We start from the raw sequence: 14236 nt of genomic DNA, 5'->3' as shown, positions 1-14236 counted from the left end.
TATGAACATAGCCTAATAGATGACAAAAATTAATAAAAGGGTTTCTGGTAACAGGCATATTTTTTCCATATCATTTGATTACAGAGGGGAAATAATGCTATTTGTACTATTCATTTGGTATGCAAATTAAATATTATTATTCAAGTATTGAACAGATAGTTTATTTTGGAAAATTCTGGACCATAGAAGTGACAAACTACAGTATTCATTACAATCAATTATACTGTTTATAATGTTTGTAGAACACTGTAATTTTACCATGATGCTGGACAACATATTTTCACATAAATATAATAGTTAAAATTTTGGAACAGCACTGTGTAAAACCTACAATTAATTAACTTTTGGGATTTTTCCCCATTACATGTTTTCTTGTATTTCTCTCTGGTTTGATTAAAATGATGTAACATTTAGGCACAAAAATGCATAAGAGTAGGCCAAAAGCTGAAGACAGAATTGCAAATATTTCTACTGCTACTGTATACTTTCCAGGAGAGCTGACATAAGCTGGAATGAAGGCGATCCAAACTGCACAGAATATAAGCAAACTAAATGTGATGAATTTTGCTTCATTAAAATTATCAGGTAGCTTTCTGGCTAAAAAGGCCAGGACCAAGCAAACTATGGCAAGAAGGCCAATGTACCCTAGAACGGCATAAAATGCAGCATCTGAGCCTGTGTTACATTCTAAAATAATTTTTTTACTGCGTTGCTCAAAGACTTTATCAGGGAATGGTGGAGCAACATTTAGCCACAGAATACAAATAACTATTTGAACTGCAGTGCATGAACACACAATGGCCCTTTGTTGAGGTGGTCCAAACTTTTCTGCCACATTGTTCCCTGGTAATGTTGCTCTGAAGGCAGTTACCACAACTGTAGTTTTCCCCAGCATACAGGAAATGCAGAGGGCAAAGGCAATGCCAAATGCTGTGTGACGCAACATGCATGACCAGACTGTTAGCTCACCAATGAATGTGAGAGGACAGAGGAAGCAAAATATAAGAGAAAGAAGTAAAAGTAAGCTCAGCTCTGAATTATTTGCTTTTACTATTGGTGTGTCTCTAAAGTGTATGAACACCACCATAGTAGAAAATGTTAAACAGGTACCCAGTAGGGAGAGGGCCATAAGAATAATCCCCATTGTTTCAGTGTATGATAGAAACTCTGTTATTTTCATGATGCAGTTATCTTTTCTTTCATTAGACCAGTACTCTTCAGGACAGTTGATACAGTCTGTTGCTCCTAAAGTAGAAAAATGGCATGGTGAGAGATGTTGATTACTAAAATGTAATTATTTTGGCAATATTAGTTAGCAGGTCTCTTCACCTGTTGTATTTGATATAGAGCCATCAGCACATGGGATACAGTCAAAGCAGCACAGAGGTAGACCTTTAATTTGTGCTTTCCTTGTGCCTTGTGGACAGATTTCAGAGCAAACAGCTTTTGGAGTCTGGGACAGTAGGGCATATGTTAAATGAGTAATGGAATTAAAGAAAAAAATGCACTTTTTAATTATAATATGCTTATACTACCAGATTTCCTGTGCTCCAGATAATCTTGTCTTCATTAATCACAAGTTCATATTTTCCATTTGCAGAGGTGCTGAAATGGCCAACTGAAATATGCTGCACTTGTCCTTCTCTCAGCTGCCAGTTTATGACTTCGTATGAAGCAGGGGGGTCTCCGTTCTTGTCAAAGAACACTACCTCTCCAAATGCATCCACAAAATGTACTTTTTTCAGCTGCTCATTTACCTTTTGAACAAAAAATACAACATACTTAATGAAAAGATTTCCATTATGAACCCAATTAATGCTTCACTGCAGTTAAAACTCACTAGTGTAGGGGTTATCTGTGAAGTATTAAGACATAGTTCTGAGACATTGCTTTCAGGCTTTTCACAAAACATCCCTTGGTGTAGGGCATGTGCAATTGCATACACTCCTTGATAGACATTATATGATACTCTAAGTTGTGTGACATCAAAAAATTTGTTTGTGTAATCAACTTTTTCCATTCCTGAGCATACTTTTGTGCTATTATGTAAATAATTTATTGAAGATGGAGGCCTACAGCCCACCAATGTTTCCCAGAAATCACTGACAAAACCAGACTCAGAATCATTATAAGGGCTGATATTTTTGAGAACTGGTGCCAGTTTGGGCATGGCCATCTTTCGGACCTCAAATCCTATAGTTCCTCCAAAATATTTGAACATTTCGGGTGTGGAAAGACTGTCAGCAGTTACCCAGGATTCAGTTCCAATCCACTGTATTCCTGTAATATTTTGTTTTACCACTTCTTTCATTAAAGGATCAATATCTCTCTCTGGCACAAATGCAAGAATCACTTTGACAGTTGATTGCTTTATCAGTTCGACAGCTTCAAGGATTTTACTTTGGGGATATGTACGCAAAACTGTGCCAACAAATGCAATACAAACCCCATGAGCCTCCACTTCCTTTGTGAATGCTGATATCCCATTTCGTCCATAATCATTGTCAGACTGTATCACTCCAATCCATGTCCATCCATATTGTCTGACAAGGAAAGCCAAAGCCTTTGCTTGGTAATAGTCACTTGGTATTGTTCGGTAAAATGTAGGATATTTTGTTTTGTCACTCAAACATGCACATGTTGAAAAGTAACTCACCTGTTCAGGGACAAATAAGTTGTAATTATCAACACATTGTATAATGCTGACTTTTTTGCATTAAAGGTTTTTGATAATTATTGTTGTTTTTTTTTTTACCAGTGGTATTTTGAATGGTCCAACTGCCCCAGCTACAACTATAGACTGGGTAGATCCTGATTCACCTATAAGTGCTAATATGGGAGGTGGATGACACTGAGAGACCTTTTGCTCTGATGTGCTCATCAAAGTGAGGGCTGCTCTCAAAACATTAGTAGGAGAGGAACAAGAGTCCACAATAATATATCCCAGAGAAATATTAGGAAGCAAATGATCATTTTGATTTATTTCATCTACTGCAAATACCATAGTCCTCATCCATTGAAAGGCTTGTAAGCCAAATCTGTGGAGGACATTAGGTCAATGACAAATGCAAATGTAAAGAAAGCTTATAAAATTATATTTTGCTATTTCACATAAATAATATTTTAAACTTACCCATTACATTCAGCCATTGGTGGTTTGTTGTCAAACGAAAAAAGTATATTCTCCTGTTTTGAATAAATTGGGAAAATGCCACCTATCATAATGTCTCCTTCCTTCAACATGGTTTTCACTTCAAACTTAGCTAGCAGCTTACATGCAAAGCCTGTTTGTATACAGAGCAGAAAACACAGATAAAATATATTAGGTTTGCACATGTTTGGTCAGCAGATTGAAGAAACAAGAATGAGAATTCCTTGTTTTATAGACTGCTTACTGCGTGTGGTGTGGGTTGGTTCTTAGAGGTGTGTCAAGTTTGTCTGGTATTGACTTTTTCTTGGACATGAGAGAGTTGCCACATACTTCATATTCCATATTTTCATGCTTCCATATTTTCTTGTGCATTGCAGAATATCCATAATTTTTGGTATGTGGACATTTGTAACAGAATATGAAAAGGCTGTTTCTATTTATTTATTTATTTATTTATTTATTTATTCATTATAAATGCAGTTATTACTGCTATTATGCAATGTAGTAGTCTTATTAACACCAAGGTTTTAAATAATTTCATTTTTCAACTACAGTATATTACATGCCTCACATACAGTGTTCCCAGGATAGGCTTAAAATCCACCAGAACCACAACCTTGACCAGGTTATAGTTTGCTGTTCTTGGTGTTGGGAGTACCTTATTTGTGTTATAGCGCTCTTTGTTAATTGGTAGCAGACGTATCGCGTCATTTCCGGTTTCTTGTAAGTCGGCGTTGAGTTTGACTGAGAGTGGTGTGTACTTAGGCCAGTGCGATTATAAAGTTTGAATTTTAAGCTTTAATAGTCATTTCAAGTGCACAAACCAGTTTAATCATTTATAGTATTATTAGGTTAGACGGACTGTGTCATTTTTGCTGTGTATTTTACTTGTAAAATTAATTTGTGAAAGATGAGCAAATTAGCAGGTTTTTGTTGTGTGTGTGCTAGCTGTCGCCATTTTATATTCTTATCGAGGTACACGCTTATGTTATTTTCTTATGTTAGGTGTGTCCTGAAGATAAACCCTGTGTGATGACGTTTTGCTCTTTTTGAACTCTAAATAGTTATGTGTATGTGTTTTGTACTCCCATTACCATGTTCAGTGAATGTATTATTTTAGTCAAGTTCACTGTTTTAGGTTGTTGTGGTATAGGACCTTTTCCATGACTGCTGTGGGCGCTTGTGTATTCCTTTCCTTCATAGAATGTATTTTATTTATTTTTTTTTTGTTATACGCTAGGTGATAAATGTGCATCAATATAATCTATATTTCGTGTTAATATGTATTAAGTTAAAAAGCTAATTGTTATTAATAATATAATTGAATGTAATAGAATGCAAGGTAATGACATTTTGTTATTTATATCTTTTGTATTTTATTAACGTTTTGAGTTAGTCTCATGTTGATAGTGAGTCGGCGTTGAGTTTGACTGAGAGAGCTGTGTCGTGAAGATAAACCCTGTATGACGAAGTTTTGCTCTTTTTGATATCTAAATAGACGTTGAGCTTGTCTGCAGGACGAATAAACCTGAGTTCAACAAGATACGCCGGTGTCCAGTGTCTATTGTGCACCAGAACACACCGCAGTGTAGCAGGGCTAGGCAGAACGGACTGGTTACACATGCATGCATATATGCACAGATACATACATACATCATCCATCCATCCATTTTCTGTACCACTTATCTTACACAAGGTCATGGGAGCACCTGGAGCCTATCCCAGGGGACTCGGGGCACAAGGTAGGGGACACCCTGGATGGGGTGCCTACCCATCGCACGGCACAATTGCACATGCACACACTATGGATAATTTAGAGATGCAAATCAGCCTACAACACGTGTCTTTGGATTGGGAGAGGAAACCGGAGTATCCGGAGGAAACTCCCGAAGCATAGGGAGAATGTGCAAATTATGTGCACACAGGGCGGATGTGGGAATCAAACCCTCAGGAGGTGCTAAGCAAACATGCTAACCAATAAGGCATCTCTAAGCCACCGATACATACATCAGTGGTAGCCAAAACCCAGGTTTGGGGAGTAACGGAATACATGTAACGGTGTTATGTAATCAGGATACAAAAATATGCTAACTATATTCCATTACAGTTACATCAAAAACAAAGTAATCAGATTACAGGTACATTTTGTAAAAAATGGGAATACTATCAGGATATATATTTTTTTAAATTTAAAAACAAAGAAATTAATCTTTTGACATAACATAGTATAGACAGCTACTTGATTATAGTTCTGGTTCTCCCTTACCAGTCACATCAGCAACCTCCTGGTTAATGGTCTGCACTTATATAGCGCTTTTATCCAAAGCGCTTTACACTGTGTCTCATCCACCCATTCACACACACACTCGCACACCAATGGTAGCAGAGCTCCCATGCAAGGTGCTAACTTGCCATCTGGAGCAACTTGGGGTTCAGTGTCTTGCCCAAGGACACTTCGGCATGTGGAGTCACGTGGGCCAGGAATCGAACCACCAACCCTACGATTAGTGGACAACCTGCTGTACCACCTGATCCATAGCTGCCCCATGCACCATGGTGCATGCGCAAATAAATTTTGCACAAAGTTACTTTGGTAGAAATTAACACTGTTGTTCTCTGAAATGCTTTTGTTAGGGTGAACATATGCCCTCATTTTCCTGGACATATCCTCTTTTTCAGACCTTAAAAAAGCATCCGGCTGGGATTTCTAAATTTGAGAAAATGTCTGGGGTTTGGCTTTAGTTTCATTATGCTGTGCTTATGTTATAATACTGCATCATGTGTACACATGTCTGCATTGCCCCTCTCTGTAATTCCCACCATCTCGCACACCAATTGGTTAATTCTAAAATGCTTGCAGCAACTATTGGCCAAATTCTGCCTCTCAACCATTAGCCTACTCTCAGCGAACAGACGGAGATGAAGCACTGTTGTGTATGGCATCAAACAGTTGATTGACAATAGCAGCCAATGACAGTTGTCCTGAGTCGAAACAATGCCCATGGTTATATAAGGTCATTTTAAATTTCATGTCATCACATTACGTTGTATTACATGGCCATTCAAATGTTTAAATGATGGCAGAGGGGGCAGAAGGTACACTCGTGGCATCTAATATTTTATTTTATTCCATGGACATTCAAAGGAATGTAGGAATTTATATATATATTTATGTCTTAAAATCTGCATTAATAGTAACACTGTTTTGAACTCTATTAAGACATGAAAAAATTGTCCTCTTTTTGGAAAACCAGAATATGCTCACCCTAACTTTTGTGATATAATGTTACCTGCATCAGGGACAGTGATCGTTTATTTCTTCATTTATTTATTTATTTTCTTAAAACAAATCCAAACATTGAACATGTTTTTACACTCTAAAATAAGCTCTAAATAAAAGTCTTTTAGATCATAGTGCTTTTCTCTTGACTTTATTTACATATGTGACCTTGAAGTAATCCAAAAGTAATCATATTACATTACTTTCATATTGTGATACTTGGATTACTGATTAAATTTTTTATGAAGTAATTTGTAACTGTAACGGAATACACTTTTAAAGTAACCCTCCCAACCCTGCCAAAAACATATGTTTAGCTCCCAATATCATATATTTTTAAGTTATCTACAGTTAAGTAGATAAATATTTCTCTTGGTAGATAGCCGACAGCTATTTGGACTTGAGAAAAACATGTTAATTTAGACAAAATTCAGTCAATTACATTAAAAGTGTTACGCTCCCGCCGGCAGATGGCACTGTGGCATCGACATGCACGCGCAGCTTTAGAGATCGCACGTGCATGAGGCTTTTGCATATGAACACGCGCCTTTTGTTTGTTTTTGGTTTTTCCCCTGTTTAAGCATTGGTTGATGTTCGAGGGTGTGTCTTGATTTAATCCAGGTGTCTATGTTTCTGTTTGATTGTGTTTGTTATTTAAACCCCTCATGCGGCTGCGCACTTCGCACAGTATTTATGTTAACTGATTGTTTGAATGGTTAATGCGTTACGTTCGCGAAGCGACATGGACATTAGTTCCATGTCCTGTTCTCGTGCAATGCCTAGACTTCAGTCTTATGTTTAATCTAGTTAATCTTGTTCAGTATTGACCGCGTTTACTGTGTTCTGATTTAAGTTTGAAAATAAAGACATTGCTCCTACGCTTAATTCCTGTATATAGTCCCGTGTCGTTATAAACAGGATACAATCTAACCCTTTTTTGGTATGCTACTTCTTAAATATTTTTATTTTAAATAGTTATAATTTCACTTTTTTGTTTGTTTTTACACAAGTAATTAACTGACTGACAATTACCAAGTACTTACATTTTTAAATAGAACAGACAATTACTGAAGCTTGCTTTATAAGTACAATTTTTTCAATGAATTTTACAATTTCACCAACAGAGGGCACAACTATAGATTTATGTACAGTAAACATTACAGACTGAATCTATAAGAATCTAGTGATGAATCCAAGCAGTGCACCAAGGTTTTCATTTTTATGTCCAGTCTACACTGATCACTACTCTTAAAACTCACAAAAAAATATTATCCACAATCTGTATGACAAACCATTTTACAGTAAAAAATAAACACAGTTGAAGACCTATTACCATTTTCACCAATTTTAATCATGACATGTTTTTTTTTTTACCATTTGATGGTGATCTGTACACCAATTTGGGGAATATTTATGCAAAATGTTCAAAGTGTGAGGAAACATAATGAAAAATGAGGTGAAACAAGAAAATAATGTACTTTAATTACTTTAATAATGATATAGATAATGCACGACTGGGATTTGTAGGTAGCATCTATATTTGTTGAACCTTTCACTATATTTAGATTAAAAATATAGTATCAGAGTAAGCTGAGCTTCACAGAAGTAATTTGCCATAAATTATAGTGTTTATAATGTCTGTGTAAGAACACTGTATTTTACCATGATTCTGTACACAATATTTTCGCATAAATATAATATATATGTTTTTTATTTCAGAACAGCACTGTGTAAAACCTACAATTAATTAACTTTTGGGATTTTTCCCCATTACATGTTTTCTTGTATTTCTCTCTGGTTTGATTAAAATGATGTAACATTTAGGCACAAAAATGCATAAGAGTAGGCCAAAAGCTGAAGACAGAATTGCAAATATTTCTACTGCTACTGTATACTTTCCAGGAGAGCTGACATAAGCTGGAATGAAGGTGATCCAAACTGCACAGAATATAAGCATACTAAATGCGATGAATTTTGCTTCATTAAAATTATCAGGTAGCTTTCTGGCTAAAAAGGCCAGGACCAAGCAAACTATGGCAAGAAGGCCAATGTACCCTAGAACGGCATAAAATGCAGCATCTGAGCCTGTGTTACATTCTAAAATAATTTTTTTACTGCGTTGCTCAAAGACTTTATCAGGGAATGGTGGTGCAACATTTAGCCACAGAATACAAATAACTATTTGAACTGCAGTGCATGAACACACAATGGCCCTTTGTTGAGGTGGTCCAAACTTTCCTGCCACATTGTTCCCAGGTAATGTTGCTCTGAAGGCAGTTACCACAACTATGGTTTTCCCCAGCATACAGGAAATGCAGAGGGCAAAGGCAATGCCAAATGCTGTGTGACGCAACATGCATGACCAGACTGTTAGCTCACCAATGAATGTGAGAGGACAGAGGAAGCAAAATATAAGAGAAAGAAGTAAAAGTAAGCTCAGCTCTGAATTATTTGCTTTTACTATTGGTGTGTCTCTAAAGTGTATGAACACCACCATAGTAGAAAATGTTAAACAGGCACCCAGTAGGGAGAGGGCCATAAGAATAATCCCCATTGTTTCAGTGTATGATAGAAACTCTGTTATTTTCATGATGCAGTTATCTTTTCTTTCATTAGACCAGTACTCTTCAGGACAGTTGATACAGTCTGTTGCTCCTAAAGTAGAAAAATGGCATGGTGAGAGATGATTGATTACTAAAATGTAATTATTTTGGCAATATTAGTTAGCAGGTCTCTTCACCTGTTGTATTTGATATAGAGCCATCAGCACATGGGATACAGTCAAAGCAGCACAGAGGTAGACCTTTAATTTGTGCTTTCCTTGTGCCTTGTGGACAGATTTCAGAGCAAATAGCTTTTGGAGTCTGGGACAGTAGGGCATATGTTAAATGAGTAATGGAATTAAAGAAAAATGCACTTTTTAATTATAATATGCTTATACTACCAAATTTCCTGTGCTCCAGATAATCTTGTCTTCATTAATCTCAAGTTCATATTTTCCATTTGCAGAGGTGCTGAAATGGCCAACTGAAATATGCTGCACTTGTCCTTCTCTCAGTTGCCAGTTTATGACTTCGTATGAAGCAGGGGGGTCTCCGTTCTTGTCAAAGAACACTACCTCTCCAAATGCATCCACAAAATGTACTTTTTTCAGCTGCTCATTTACCTTTTGAACAAAAAATACAACATACTTAATGAAAAGATTTCCATTATGAACCCAATTAATGCTTCACTGCAGTTAAAACTCACTAGTGTAGGGGTTATCTGTGAAGTATTAAGACATAGTTCTGAGACATTGCTTTCAGGCTTTTCACAAAACATCCCTTGGTGTAGGGCATGTGCAATTGCATACACTCCTTGATAGACATTATATGATACTCTAAGTTGTGTGACATCAAAAAATTTGTTTGTGTAATCAACTTTTTCCATTCCTGAGCATACTTTTGTGCTATTACGTAAATAATTTATTGAAGATGGAGGCCTACAGCCCACCAATGTTTCCCAGAAATCACTGACAAAACCAGACTCAGAATCATTATAAGGGCTGATATCTTTGAGAAGTGGTGCCAATTTGGGTATGGCCATCTTTCGGACCACAAATCCTATAGTTCCTCCAAAATATTTGAACATTTCGGGTGTGGAAAGACTGTCAGCAGTTACCCAGGCTTCACTTCCAATCCACTGTATTCCTGTAATATTTTGTTTTACCACTTCTTTCATTAAAGGATAGATATCTCTCTCTGGCACAAATGCAAGAATCACTTTGACAGTTGATTGCTTTATCAGTTCAACAGCTTCAAGGATTTTACTTTGGGGATATGTACGCAAAACTGTGCCAACAAATGCAATACAAACCCCATGAGCCTCCACTTCCTTTGTGAATGCTGATATCCCATTTCGTCCATAATCATTGTCAGACTGTATCACTCCAATCCATGTCCATCCATATTGTCTGACAAGGAAAGCCAAAGCCTTTGCTTGGTAGTAGTCACTTGGTATTGTTCGGTAAAATGTAGGATATTTTGTTTTGTCACTCAAACATGCACATGTTGAAAAGTAACTCACCTGTTCAGGGACAAAGTAACAATTATCAACACACTGTATAATTCTGCACATTCACATTAAAAGTTTTTGCATAAATATTACCAGTGCATTACCTGTGGCATTTTGAATGGTCCAACTGCCCCAGCCACAACTAAAGACTGGGTAGATCCTGATTCAGCTATAAGTGCTAATATGGGAGGTGGATGACATTGAGAATCTGTTTGCTCTGATGTGCTCATCAAAGTGAGGGCTGCTCTCAAAACATTAGTGGGAGAGGAACAAGAGTCCACAATAATATATCCTAGAGAAATGTTAGGAAGCAAATAATCATCTTGGTTTATTTCATCTATTGCCAACATCATGGTCCTCGTCCAACGAAAGGCACGTAGGTCAAATCTGTGGGGAACATTAGAGCAATGAGCAATACAAAAATAAAGAAGGTTTGTAAATTAATCCTCAGTTATATTTCAGCTTAATTTTACTTACCCTTTGCATTCTGCCATTGGTGGCCTGTTATCAAATGAAAAAAGTATATTCTCCTGTCTTGAATAAACTGGGAAAATGCCACCTATCATAATGTCTCCTTCCTTCAACATGGTTTGCACTTCAAACTTAGCTAGCAGCTTACATGCAAAGCCTGTTTGTATACAGAGCAGAAAACACAGATGAAATATATTACGTATGCACATGTCTGGTCAGGAAATTAAATATGACATGAATTAGCACTCCTTGTTTTATAGACAGTTTCTCTGCATACTGGTGTGGGTTGGTTCTTAGAGGTGTGTCACCATTTCCTGGTATTGACTTTTCCTTAGAGGCAAGATAGTTCCCTCTGTTTTATTGTATCAATATCTTCTTGTGCATTGCAGAATATTCATAATGTTTAGTGTATGCCAGAGTATGTGGACTTTGAAACAGAGTATTTTTTGTGATTTTCACTGCTAATATACACTGTAAATGTCTTATTGAAATCAAGTTTTTAAAAAATATTTATTTATTTATTTAATTTGCCAACTATATTTCATACTTCACATTCAGTGTTCCCAGGATGGTTGCTCAAGATCTGCTACAACCACAGCCCTGAACAGGTTAAAGCACTTATTAAATATAGGTACTATTACAATTAATACAGAAAAACAAACAAACAAATACATTTTTTAAAAAAAATTCTACTATTTCAAAGATACCTGCATAGATATACAACCCCAATTCTGAAAAAGTTGGGACAGTATGGAAAATGCTAATAAAAACAAAGAGGGGTGATTTGTAGATTGACTTGTATTGAAAGAAAAAAAAAGACAAGGTGTTTGATATTTTATCTAATCAACTGTATAGTTTTTTGAAGGTAAACATTTATTTTGGACAAAACAGCTGTCGTGTTCTCCAGGTCAAAGAGGAATAGGGCCATCCAAGCATCAACTCCAAGAGCCAGCATCGGTTATGGTATAGGGGTGTGCCAGTGCCCATGGCATGGTTAACATGCACATCTGTGAGTGCACCATTAAGATATGAAAGATATGTACACATTTTGGAACAACATATGCTGCCATCCAGAGCAGGACAATGCCAAACCACATTCTGCTTGGATTACAAGCACATGGTTGCATAAGCAGAGAGTGCTGGTCCTAGCATGACCTGCCTGCAGTCCTGACCTGTCTCAGATTGAGAATGTGTGGTGCATTATGAAGAGCAAAATAAGGTAACAAAGGCCCCATACAGTTGCATAGGTGAGGAAATGCATAATGGATGATTGGGGATAAATTCCACTTGCTAAACTTAACCAGCTGGTGTCTTCAGCACCCAAATGCTTAATGAATGAATGAATGCCTTTTATTGTCACTATACACATGTACAATGAAATTAAGAGCCACTCCTTTTTGTTCCATGCCAACATGTACATAAAATAAACAAGAAGAATAAACAAGATAAACAAGATAAATAAACAAGATATTGGGGCGGGGGGGGGGGGGGTACTATGAAATGCACAGTTTTGAGACACTATATACATATACTGTGAAATCAGTACATGTATGTGTTTAGAATGGTAATAGCTTTTGGGGAAAAAAACTATTCTTAAATCTATTAGTCCTTGTTTTGATGCACCTGTAATGTCTCCCTGAGGGCAACAGATTGAACAGATCAGAGCCAGGGTGAGAGCTGTCCTTATTGATGGTTTTTCCTCTGCTGAGGCAACGGGAGGTGTAAATATCCATCAGGGAGGGGAGAGGGCAGCCAATGATCTTCTGTGCTGCTCTTATTACTCTCTGAAGCCTCTCCCTGTCTGCCGCGGTGCAGCTACCGTACAACACTGTGATACAGTATGTCAGCAGGCTCTCGATGGACGAGCAGTAGAAGATCAGCAGCAGATTGGGGTCCAGATTGCACTTCCTGAGAACCCTCAGGAAGTGTAGCCGCGTTTGAGCCTTCTTAATAACCGCTGTGATGTTGTCTGTCCAGGAGATGTCTGCAGAGATAAGGACGCCAAGAAACCGGAAGGTGTGGGCCCTCTCCACACACTCACCATTGATAAAAAGGGGGGCTAGCTCAGTGTTGTGCTTCCTGAAGTCTACAATGAGCTCCTTGGTTTTCTTAGTGTTTAGAGCCAGATTGTTCTTTGAACACCAGGCTGCCAAGTTCAGGACTTCCTCTCTGTAGGCTACCTCATCTCCCTTTGAGATAAGTCCGACCACTGTGGTGTCGTCAGCAAACTTGACGAAAAGATTATTATTGTGGACTGGACTACAGTCATATATGTAGAGACAGTACAGGAGGGGGCTCAGCACACAGCCCTGTGGAGCACCTGTGCTCAACGTGCGAGTGGAGGAGAGGTGGGGTCCGAGTCTCACTGTCTGAGACCAGTTGGTGAGAAAGTCCTTTATCCAGGTACATGTGGGGGGAGGGGGGTGGGGGAGGCCAAGAGTGACCAATTTGGTGTTGAGAATGTCCGGAATGATTGTATTAAAAGCCGAACTGTAATCCACAAAAAGCATCCGGACGTAGCTCTGTTGCTGCTCTAGATGTCTCAACACGGAGTGGACAGCTACGGCGATAGCATCCTCTGTGGATCTGTTTGCGCAATATGCAAACTGATAAGGATCGAAGTCTGGGGGGAGGTAGTCCTTGATGTGCTGAAGAACCAATCTCTCAAAGCACTTCATGATAACTGGAGTGAGGGCCACAGGACGATAATCATTTAGGCTAGTGGTGGGCGACTTCTTTGGCATTAATAAGTGTTATTAAAAGAAAAGGTGATGTTACACAGTGGTACACAGTCAACTGTCCCAACTTTTTTGGAGTGTGTTGCAGTCATCCTATTTGAAATAAATGTATACTGTATTTTCAAAAATAAATTAAATTCACAAAGTAAAACGATAAAATAATGTATTAATAATGTGCTCCCTTTCAAAGGGAACTTCATGTTGCATTAGCTGAATGCGGTGGGAAGCGCCCTTGTGTGTGACCAGTATCTGAAGCTTGTGTAACATCATGCCTATTTATAGGCTTTATAGGCTACCATGATCAGGTGATGTGGCAATTAAGCGCGTCGCGTGATATATAAATGACACCTGTGAACCGCGCCGTCAGCCTTATTATCTTCAGTGAGACTGCATGTCGATCATTTGTTTAACGAAAGCAAAAAGACTCTTCATTTCCTCTCTATCTTTTCTCAAAATCTCTGGACTTTTCTATCCCTTAAAAAAAGAGAAGAAGAAGAAAAAAGAATGAGTGAGAGAGAAAAGTATGAGTGAGAGAATTCAGGA

At 37.7% G+C, this 14236-nt stretch overlaps 3 protein-coding genes across 3 annotated transcripts; all 3 read right to left on the bottom strand.

Annotated features, from left to right (window-relative positions):
* Positions 1–337: 337 nt before the first annotated feature.
* LOC128606283 (extracellular calcium-sensing receptor-like) lies at positions 338–2176 on the bottom strand. The gene is made up of 4 exons (XM_053622320.1): positions 2118–2176; positions 1536–1818; positions 1330–1453; positions 338–1245 (listed from the first exon to the last, which is right to left on the bottom strand). Exons 1-4 carry the CDS (start codon positions 2174–2176, stop codon positions 338–340), a joined length of 1374 nt encoding a protein of 457 aa, XP_053478295.1.
* A 6002-nt stretch (positions 2177–8178) lies between these two features.
* On the bottom strand, positions 8179–9312 carry LOC128606282 (vomeronasal type-2 receptor 26-like). The gene is made up of 2 exons (XM_053622319.1): positions 9225–9312; positions 8179–9125 (listed from the first exon to the last, which is right to left on the bottom strand). Exons 1-2 carry the CDS (start codon positions 9310–9312, stop codon positions 8179–8181), a joined length of 1035 nt encoding a protein of 344 aa, XP_053478294.1.
* On the bottom strand, positions 9241–10597 carry LOC128606280 (vomeronasal type-2 receptor 1-like). Its single transcript, XM_053622318.1, has 2 exons — positions 10589–10597; positions 9241–10496 (listed from the first exon to the last, which is right to left on the bottom strand). The coding sequence occupies exons 1-2, from the start codon at positions 10595–10597 to the stop codon at positions 9594–9596; spliced, it is 912 nt and encodes a 303-aa protein (XP_053478293.1). The 3' UTR covers positions 9241–9593.
* Positions 10598–14236: the final 3639 nt, after the last annotated feature.

The sequence above is a fragment of the Ictalurus furcatus genome, chromosome 4 (genome assembly GCF_023375685.1).
Source record: "Ictalurus furcatus strain D&B chromosome 4, Billie_1.0, whole genome shotgun sequence".
Lineage (NCBI taxonomy): Eukaryota > Metazoa > Chordata > Actinopteri > Siluriformes > Ictaluridae > Ictalurus > Ictalurus furcatus.
The sequence above is the reverse complement of the archived record's forward strand: the minus strand, read 5'-3'. Positions and strand labels throughout refer to the sequence as shown.

Coding starts and splice junctions, on each gene's coding strand:
- LOC128606282 (XM_053622319.1), bottom strand. CDS start 9,312: ATGCCCTACTGTCCCAGACTCCAAAAGCTATTTGCTCTGAAATCTGTC. Junction 9,126..9,224: donor CAAATTAAAGGTCTACCTCT/GTGCTGCTTTGA, acceptor ATTACATTTTAG/TAATCAATCATCTCTCACCA.
- LOC128606283 (XM_053622320.1), bottom strand. CDS start 2,176: ATGGCCATGCCCAAACTGGCACCAGTTCTCAAAAATATCAGCCCTTAT. Junction 1,819..2,117: donor AGCCCTTATAATGATTCTGA/GTCTGGTTTTGT, acceptor ACTGCAGTGAAG/CATTAATTGGGTTCATAATG. Junction 1,246..1,329: donor CTCTATATCAAATACAACAG/GTGAAGAGACCT, acceptor TTTCTACTTTAG/GAGCAACAGACTGTATCAAC.